This window comes from Arachis ipaensis, chromosome B09 (assembly GCF_000816755.2).
Source record: "Arachis ipaensis cultivar K30076 chromosome B09, Araip1.1, whole genome shotgun sequence".
Taxonomy (NCBI): Eukaryota; Viridiplantae; Streptophyta; class Magnoliopsida; order Fabales; family Fabaceae; genus Arachis; species Arachis ipaensis.
This window is the reverse complement of record NC_029793.2, coordinates 3,295,729-3,306,193: the sequence shown is the minus strand read 5'-3', so window position 1 is coordinate 3,306,193 and position 10,465 is coordinate 3,295,729. Positions and strand designations below refer to the sequence as shown.

General features: G+C 31.3%; 2 protein-coding genes and 1 long non-coding RNA gene across 3 annotated transcripts in view; 2 read left to right on the top strand and 1 right to left on the bottom strand.

Annotated features, from left to right (window-relative positions):
- Window positions 646–1,783, top strand: LOC110267280. Its single transcript, XR_002354707.1, has 2 exons — window positions 646–1,038; window positions 1,443–1,783. It is a non-coding gene; the product is annotated as an uncharacterized LOC110267280 (long non-coding RNA).
- LOC107619052 (putative disease resistance protein RGA1) lies at window positions 2,274–7,787 on the bottom strand. The gene has a single exon (XM_016321260.2). It carries the CDS (start codon window positions 5,463–5,465, stop codon window positions 2,415–2,417), a length of 3,051 nt encoding a protein of 1,016 aa, XP_016176746.1. The 5' UTR covers window positions 5,466–7,787; the 3' UTR covers window positions 2,274–2,414.
- Window positions 8,822–10,465, top strand: part of LOC107617306 — a 16,083-nt gene continuing 14,439 nt past the window's right edge. The window contains exons 1-2 of the mRNA XM_016319043.2: window positions 8,822–8,955; window positions 9,698–10,063. Coding sequence (XP_016174529.2) covers window positions 8,901–8,955; window positions 9,698–10,063 — 421 coding nt within the window. The 5' untranslated portion in view covers window positions 8,822–8,900. The remainder of the gene's footprint in view (window positions 8,956–9,697; window positions 10,064–10,465) is intronic.

Below are 10,465 nucleotides of genomic sequence, written 5' to 3'. Positions count from 1 at the left end.
TTAAAATTGTTGATTTTAATTATAAAAAATATATAATTAAAATTAACAATTAAAATTGACTGAAATATCAATCCATGTACCAGTATACTTGAAAGTTTTCCAAAATTATAAATTCAAAGGTAATTAAAAACATTACTTTCTCACTTTATTTTGAAACGCACTAGTATTTGTTATACTTCTTTTAAGCTAATAAATAGGTTTTGAAGTTTTGATTGTGGGTTTGGTTCAGGGAATAATAGTGAGCCCAACAGGGTGGGCTAATGCTGCAACAATAGATGTGGTGTATGACATACTCCATAAAACTCGAAGAAAGAAAGACAAAGATTAGAGATTGGTTTTGCTTTGACCAGTGAAGATTGCTTGTAGGAAAGAAATGATTTGTAATGCAAAGTGCAGTCAGTGTCGAAAGAAAACTCCAACAAAAGTTGGTGGATCATCTTTTAATTTCTACCATTTATTCTTGTTCATAAACTTTTTGTATGGTAAGAAAATAAATCACAAAAATTTAGTTTAATAAATTAACTTTGCAATGAATGATAAATCATAGACATAAAAATGCATGAGACATGAAAATGACATTTTTAAAAGAGTTGTTTAAAACATATGAAAAGGTTAAAAGCATAGTAGCGTATTTAATATTATCGAAAAGGAAAAGTCTAAGGCCAGCAACTTTATTAAATCTTGGCCAGCATGTAACCAGCAAAAAAAAAGTGAATCATTGGACTCACACCATTAAAATCATTATTGATGGTTATTTGATTGCTACAAATCGTAAAAATTGTTGGTCCTCTAGCACTCCACTTATTGAAAATTTTAAAATCTTACCTTTTAAATAAAAACTCTCATTTTACTATTTTTAAAAAGTACTCTTAAATAGTATGTTAGCAAAATCCTTTTTTTACTATGCAGACTAATAAATATTAAAAAGAGAATTCTTCATGGATATATTAAAGGAGCAACAACAATGTCTACCATTATTAACCTTTTATAAATACCAAGCGGGGCAAATTCATCGTTATAACCTTTCATAGCTATTAGGTTGTGGTTGTTGAACATAACACATTGCATAGCTTCGTTAATTAACCTTTCATAGATACTAATTGATACATACTTTCATAACCTTTCATAAATTCTAAGTTTTATAATTCTTTCGTTCTTAAATAACTCTATTTAAATAAAGCGAGACCATGAAAATTGTTTGCATAATGTTTTCACTGAAAATTTCTTAGAGCATCTATAATGCTAGTTTTAATTTCATTTCACTTTGAGTTCTACAAGTATATTTATAAGATTATATGTTATAAATAGTAATTTAAAACTAAAAGTGAAATTCACTCCTCCAATATTTAGTATTAGTTCAATTAAAATTTTATATATATAATCATTTCTAAGTTCTATATAATATAACCTATTGAAATATAAAATATTTTGATATTATGCAGGGGTGTTGATGACAATTCAAGTGGTTGGAGATGAGAGGTGTGAAGATGTTTGGTATGACGAAAGTTGCAAAGATGGAAACTCCTATTATTGTATCGTAGATTGCATCACCAAATATGGTTTCACAGCTGGTGCAGATTGCAGAGATTCTTTTTGTGCATGCACCCATAAATGTTTGTCCTATTAATTATTGAGAAGAAACTCAATATTTGAATTGTATTATGTGATGAGTGTGATTATAAAGTGTGAAACTGTGAAAGTGTGAGGTTATTAATTTATCAGGGGATTATTTTGTTAAATTCTATACACAAGAATAGAAGTTTTTTGTTAACTGAGTTCACAATTGATCTTTAATAATCCTTCGACCAAAAATTAAAAAGTAAATATTTTTAATGATGCGTTAGCATATAATATATTTAAGTTTTTTATATATAAAATATGTGCGTGAAATAAATTTATGGTATATTTTATTTGAATATGAAGTATCGTATTTTATAAAGTTACCGATAGATGGCTTGAATTTCTTTGTTTGGTAGGATAAGAAAAATGAATCAAAATATCCCTAGCTTATTGAAATTCCAGATTTAGAAGAAGTGATTCTCTTGTATTATTAATCAATCATAATGTTAATATGTATAAAGAAAAAGGGACAACTTAGTTGTGGCTTCAATGGACAGAATAAAAAAATTATAAAATTGAAGAGAATATTTATATATTGCACTGCTGTGAATGACTTGTAATTCCATTTATACATGCTAAGAATGAGTTGACTTGTTACTGACTTAATTATAGTAGGAATTGAAGTATATAAGAAGCATCAAGAATAAGCTGTGTAATATGAAAGAACAGTACAAATGAAGATAAAATAGAATACAAGATATTAAAACCATGATTATGCAAATACACAACAAAATGAAAAGAAAATAATGAATAAGCTGTGTATAAACTAAGAATACAATAAATACATACAATGATTACCAGTTATATACACGAGGAACATGTGCTATCTTGTGCCAATCCTCCCCTGTTCCTTCCTTACACAGCTCTTTCAACACTGGGCAGCCACTAATACTCAAATATTCAAGTGAAGTTAAGTGCCGGACACCATCAGGCAAGGATCCCAAACTGTAACAGTTATGAATTGACAGTTCTCGAAGTGAAGATAAGCCTTCCCAACCCTGTTCTGGTAAACACTCCAGCTTACCACATTCTTCGATGGTTAGATCAGACAAAGCAGTGAGTTTTGTGATGTCAGATGGCAGTTCCTTCAATTTTGTGAAAAGACATATATCCAGAGATACAAGAGAGGTCATGTTGCTCATCATTCCTTCTGGGAAGCACGACACTTCATGATTTCCCCAAAGACGAAGTTGGTTAAGAGCATTGAGATTAGAGATTGACTTCAGTTGCTCATTGCTACAATACCAAACAGTGAGGTCCTTAACACTTGGAAGGCACGGCAATTGCAGTTTAGGGCAATCGGTGATTTCTATGGTAGAAAGAGAGGGGAACATATGTGTTATTTCCCGTTTCAACAACCTCTCCACCTTTGGCAATCTCTCCACTCGCAATTCCTCCAAAGATGGGAATGGCATTGTTTCAACACCATCATAACTTTCATCTTCCTCAATGTACTGCACATCATTCATGCTACTTACCACAAGCTTCTTCAGAAATGGAAGTTTTCCCACTGGAGGAACATGCCCGCACTTTCCACAATTCTCAAGTTGAAGAGAAACTAAATTGTGGGTAGCAGAAATGTTTCCCATCCAAGTTGGCCAATGTAATCCCTTATAGAATTGTATCGTCAACAGCTTGAGTGTGGAGTGAGGTTGAAGCGCTTCAAGTACTTCTTCTGCTCCCACTACCGACTTCCTCTTACCACTATTGCTCCATGACAAAATCAATTCTCGAAGGTCTTGTTTACCCTTCAAGTTGGCATTTTCATCTTCAGATATACTCCCAACATTTCCTAGGCCTGAGATGCTTAGCTTTCCTCCCAGATTCAAACCACGTAGCTCTGCCAAACTATGCCCTTTCTCTGATTTCACAACGTATACACTTAGTGTTCTCAATTCACATAGTTTGTGAATGTCTGGACACATTTCAGATAGCCCATCACAATCATCAATGACAAGATGTCGGAGATTTTGCATCCTTGTCAAGTGTTTCGGTAGACGGCAAAGACTCGACAATTTTTTTAGTTTCAAGATTTCCAGTCTTCGCAAATTGCAAATACTAGCTGGCAACCTCTTTATATCCAAATCATGAAGCTCCAAATACCTCAAGCAACTTAAACTCCCAAATGATGGTATCTTTCTACTATATATGCACAAAACTCGAAGCGAATTATTTGTTGGAATCAATCTAGAGCTGAAGGGAAATTCATCCGAATTCAGTTGATACAATGTCCGCAAGGATTTAGCTTTTTCAAAGGCTCTCTTATTGAATTGTTCTTTATCAATGCCGTGAAAAACAATATGATGGGGGTTTCTTGAAGAATCATTAAGGTTTTGTCTCTCCAAGCATATACACTCTTGCCCTGAGATTGATTGAGCAAGATCGTGGACTAAATCATGCATCTTGAAATAAATCTCGCCAGAAAAGTCATCACTCCTAACATCTTGGAACAATGATTTTTGGTATAATTCATTCCAAACCATGTTGCCAACCTCTTCCACCTCCAAGTCTGGCCGTGATGAAATAAATCCATTAGCCATCCAAAGATAAATCAATTCCTGCTTCATGATTTCTGCATCTTTGGGAAATATGACACAGAAAGCAAAACACTGCTTTAGAGTTGGCGATAAACAAGAGTAGCTTAATCTCAAGACAGCCATAATATCATTCTCATCCGGTAAACTCCAAAGCTTACTTTTCTGAACTTCAAGCCATTCCTTTTCCGTGCTTCTGGATTGCATCAAACCTCCTAATGCCAGTGCTGCAAGAGGTGATCCTCCACATTTCTTGACTATTTCCTTCCCTATTGCTACAAGCTCTGCACGCTCTTCTTTGTCAGCTCCAAATGCACGGAGTTTAAACAAGGACCAGCAATCATCATCGGATAGACGGTCCAAATGATGAGCTTGGCATGTTCCCATAATTGTTGCAACATGATTATCACGAGTGGATACTAAAATGGAGGAGCCTTTAGATCCACAAGACAACACGGATCTTAACTTATCCCATTTGTCTTGGGTTAATCCTGATTCCATTTCTTGGTGTCTTTTCCATACATCATCTAAAACCAACAAATACTTTTTACTTTGCAGCAATTCTTTCACTTTTTTCTCCGTTACATCTAAAGCCATGCGCTCAAACTTAGCATTTGTGATAGCTTCTACAATGGAACACAAAATACTCTTTACATTGAAACTCTCAGAAACACACACCCAAATCTTCAAATCGAAATTGTTACCTACTTGGTGATCGTTGTAGACCAGCTGAACAAGCGTTGTTTTTCCAAGACCACCTAATCCAACAATGGGATAGACGGAAAGGAACTCAAAGCTTCGTGATGGGCTAAGAAGAAACTCCACAACTCTCGCTTTATCTTCATCTCGTCCGTACACTTGAGGAACGGCAATAGTTGAGCTTGTTTGGCGCCATTCAACTACTTCACTTTGCCTTTCCCTCACAACTTGTCTAAGACCAAAGTTGCTCCCAGCTTGAGCAATTCCATTCAACCTCCTTATTATCTCATTCAACTTCTGTCCAAGCTCACGACGATGCATCACCTTCTTTGGGTTCAAAGAAGTTAAGCACCCAAGTTGAGAGGATTCAGTAGGCAACTGATCAAGGATGTCATCCATCTCGTACATTGCATCTTTAAGCTGCTGTAGCCACACCTTCAAAGGACGATTTGACCATTGTTTCTCCTCGGCATCATCAAGAACAGCTTTGATGAGTTCTAAATTTTTTGATAGCTCTTCAGCCTTTTCCTTGATTCCAAAAAAGGCTGCAAATTCACTCTGGACCAAAGGGAACAAGTTCTTCAGCACAATTCCAAGCAAAGCCTCAGCCATTTTCAGAAATGCAACAAATGAAGAAAAAAAAAGGAAAGAAAGAAAGGAAGAGAAAGATGAGAGATTGGTTTTGCTTTGATGAGTGCAGATGGCTGTAGGAAACAAATGAATTGTGAATAGCAAAATGCTGTTGGTGTTGGAAGTAAACTCCAAGTAAAGTCAGTGAAACCATCTTTTAATTTTTACCATTGATTCCGGAGCCTGCAATCATTGTCCTGGTGCTCAGAGGAAAGAAATTATTGTCCTTGTGTTGTTACTTTAATTTGTCTCAAATCAATAATTTCTTACAGTATGGTGATATCTTTTTCTTTCGGAGGTCCTGTCTATAGCTGTTAATGTTAAAAAATAAAATGTGTACATTTTAAAATAATTGGTTCGTCATGCAAATAAAATGCAATCAGTGTGGAAAGGAAACTCTTAAGAAAAATTAGTAGACCATCCTTTCTACCATTTACTCATATGCTTTTATTCAATGAGATTCTTCATTCCACATTACTTTCTCTCAATTATTGTCCTGGTGCACAGTCAAAAGAAAGAAATTATTGTCTCTGCTTGTCTTGTCGTGTTACTTTAATTAATTACTCAAATTTTTGTCTCTCAAATCAATAATTTTCACAGTATATTGATACCGTTTGGAGGTCCCACGCACTCAAATAGGCACAAGAACACTTCGATTATTGAACACTAGAGAATTGCAATTAAGTAACCCTCGTGAGCTTTTGTTTGACACGGATTAACTAAAAATCAATAAGAATTTAACATTTTTTAATGCTGAATTAGAATTAAATTTTAGAAAACAAATACAGTATGTTCTTCTTCGTAGGTTATATATCTGTAAGACAGTAACCATAATCAACATTCTTATGTTATTGTGAACTCTTTGACCCGCAATACATATAGTAGAAATTACACTAGAAAATTGATGCACACATCTAGTTAATGCAAATTGCATTATAATAAAAGGCACTAAGAAACAAGCAAATGAAAATTATTCACATATTAGGGTGAACAAACAAAAGTTTGAAATTGATGATAAATATTCACTTAAACAAGGAATAATAACCTTTATTAGTTTTTAAGATTATAAATTTATTACAACACTTCAACCTATATGCAGTTATGCAGTATTCTTCCTTAGTTTTTGGTATCATTTTATGTCTGTCATGTTTTTTTGGCATTGCTTGAAATCTTATAGAAGATTTCTCGTCCCTATCTGCATGTTTGAGTTTTAGTTAGATAAACTATATTCCCAGGTATCCACCAAAGCCTTTTCAGAGTTCTGTACTTCTATTTTCTTTCGTATATATAGAACTTGAATATTTTTGGAGGCTTTGTTTACTCTGATGAGCTCTAACTGTGAATTGAACTATGAAGCATCAAGAATAATATGGACAATTAGCGACGTATAATAGAAAATTTGTAAACATATTGCTACTTACATGTGAATATTAGCAAAAGTGTAACTTAGAACACACAAGTAAAAAATGAATAAATAATCATTTGTAAACATTTTGGTAGAGATTAGATCATCTCTACTTCTATATTACTAATAAAGGAGTTGAGACAAAAAAAGGAAAAAAAAAAAAACAATAACCCATCTTTGGTTACGTTAATTTTGTCCTTTATGCCCTTCCACTAATATTGAGAAATAACTTTACTACTATTATGCAAAATACACAACATAGAGAAAAGAAAAAGAAATCAGTAAGCAGTGTATAAACTAAGGACACAAATATACATGAAGAACATGTGCTGTATCAGGAATAAAATCAGGAATGGTCTTTATATCTAGATCACAAAGTCCTAAATACCTCAAGTGGCATAAAACTTGGAAGATTTTGTGCATAAAATCCAAAGAAAGAAAGACAAAGATTAGAGATTGGTTTTGCTTTGACCAGTGAAGATGGCTGTAGGAAAGAAATTATTTGTAATAATGCAAAGTGCAGTCAGTGTTAAAAGAAAACTCCAACAGAAGTTAGTGGATCATCTTGTAATAATTTCTACCGCATATTCTTGTTCATATACTTTATCCAAAGAGATACTCTAATTTGTCTCAAATCAATAATTTCCACACTATTGATGCCTTTTTTTTCTTTTGGAGATCCCTTCTGTAGCCACAAGAACACTTCTATTATTGAATATTAGAATTGCAACTTGCAATGAGTAATCCTCATCAGCTTTTGTTTAACACGGATTATTAACTAAAAATCAATAAGAATTGAACTTTCTATGCTGAAGTAGAATTGAATTTTAGTTCCATTTTATTCTATATATAGCTCGTGTAAGAAGTGCAAAATTAGATAAAGTTAATTTATACATAACTAATTTTAGGATCAAAATTATTGTATAGATAAATATATAGAACAACTAATTGATTAAAATGTGCATTTTAAGAACTTTAAACTATGATAAAAAACAAATGTAATATATCATTCGAATCTTACGTATATTTATAAACTATTTAAAGATTATAATATCTTTAAGTGATACAAAATTTATAAAGTAAATTCTCAAATTCATCTCCAAAAAATTATTTATTCTCTAAATTAGTTCTCAAAAACATCGTCAAAACATGCATGGGATATGAAAGAACAAGCAACCTTAAAACCAAAAATACACGAGTGAAGAAAATGTTTACTAAAGTTATCAACTCATTTCACGGATAAAGTAAGTTTAGAATTTAATTGATATTTTGTTTCTTTATTCTATATCATGATGCACACGTATAAACTTTTTGTATGGTAAGAAAAATAAATCACAAAAATTTAGTTTAATAAATTAAGTTTGCAATGAATGATAACTCATTGACATAAAAATGCATGAGATATGAAAATGACATTTTTAAAAGAGTTGTTTAAAAGATATGAGAAGGTTAAAAGCATAATATGTATTTAGTATTATTGAAAATTTTAAAATCTTACCATTTAAATAAAAACTCCCATTTTACTATTTTTAAAAAGTGCTCTTAAATAGTATATTAGCAAAATCCATTTTTTTACTATGCAGACTAATAAATATTAAAAAGACTAATCATCAGAATTTTACTATTTAATACTAACCTTTTATAAATACCAAGTGGGACAAATTCATTGTTATAACCTTTCATAACTATTAGGTTGTGGTTGTTGAACATATATAACAAAATTAAATGCATAGCTTCGTTAATTAACCTTTCATAGATACTAATTGATACATAATTTCACAACCTTTCATAAATGCCAAGTTTTATAATTCTTTCGTTCTTAAATGACTCTATTTAAATAAAGTGAGACACTGGAAATTTCTTAGGACTAATTTAATAATATTAGAGTTTTCACTATTTTCAAATTCTTTTAATTTAGACATAAAATAAATTACTCTCCACTTATATATACAGTAGCGCTCTCACTTATTGTATTAAAAAGAATAAGAAACTGACGCAAACTTGTTAGAAACATGGCCAACTTTTATTTGGGAAACATTATTTTCTTACTCGTGCTTCTGGTTTCAGGTTCATTATTTCTCCATATCTCAATTTTTTTTTCTCTTTTGATTGTATGTGTTTGAAATGCTAGAAATTAAAAAAGAATACTCTTTTTCTTGCTATTTTCAAATAAATAAATATAGTAGTAAGTAGAAGAAAGTCATGAAAAACTTTAAAAAAATTAATAATATATGAACTAAAGGCGTGTCACTTTTTCCAATAATCATTGTATCCTCTCTTTGTCAATATCTTAAGAATGGAAATAACAATGAAATTAATAAGGATTTAGGCAGCACGTTTTTTAGAGTATATTTTAAAATTATAAATTAAAAAAGATATTTTTTATATTATTTTCAGAATTAACATATCATTATAAGAACGAACAGAAAGACTAATATAACTAATTTAAAATATTTAAAAGATGAATTTAATTAAAAAAATATTCCAAAACTAATTTAAAAAATAGATGATCTTTTAAAATTAATTTGACTGTTTACTCAATGTAACACACATACAATAAGAGAAAGATATTTTAATTTTAAATTACAGGTTTAATTCTAACCTAGATATTTGATTTCTCCAATTCATTTAATTCCAATTTTGGAGTTTCGAACAGACCCAAATTAAACATTACATTTTCATTTTTATGTTCTATAGTGTACTACACACTAGAATATAACGTTTTTTTATTAGATAATAAATTCAAAATAATATGTAATCTTTCAATAATTAGCTTGGTTAAAGATTATATTACATATATTTTTTGTAGTTGTGTGGAAGGCAAGCGCAGTGGCTGCTGATACCGATGTATGTAAAGATAATATTTCGTATGATGACGAAGATTGCAAAAAACATTTATATCTGAGTTGTACGGAGAGATGCAAAGAAAAATATGGTGGCAAGCACATTACAGGACAGTGCGTTAGACGATTTTGGGGACAAGAGATTTGTCAATGCTTGTATCAATGTCCTCCAAAAAAACCTTTCTTTCAAAGATTTAAGGATAAAATGAAGAAAAAACCTCCCCTTCATAAACCCAAGGAGATTGAAAAACCAAAACCTATTGAAGGAGAACATAAACAACCTACTGAAGGAGAACATCAAAAACCTAGTGAAGGAGAACATCAAGAACCTAGTGATAATTAATAAGGATTTGGCTAACACACTTTTTTAGAAAAACTAAACCTAATTAAAAATAATAGATAGAGGATTATTGGCCTAAACTCAATAATACATGTTGGAATTCAGTAATGCCTAAGACTAGTTATTATGAAGTGCAGAAGTATGAGACTATTAATTATACAATTATTTTTCGAAATTCAAGCACACTCAAAGTTATTAATAAATAAAGAAGGGTGATGAGGATGAGAAGTTTTGGGATCCAGCGGTCCAGAATTTTTTGTAGTAGTCATCTTTTAATAAAGTCTTTAAAATTTAAAGTCAATTATGATACTAGCATTATTCGAACTTTCAACTAAAATTAAAGAAAATAAAGAAATTAAAAATTAAATATTCTATATGATTCTCAGAATATATT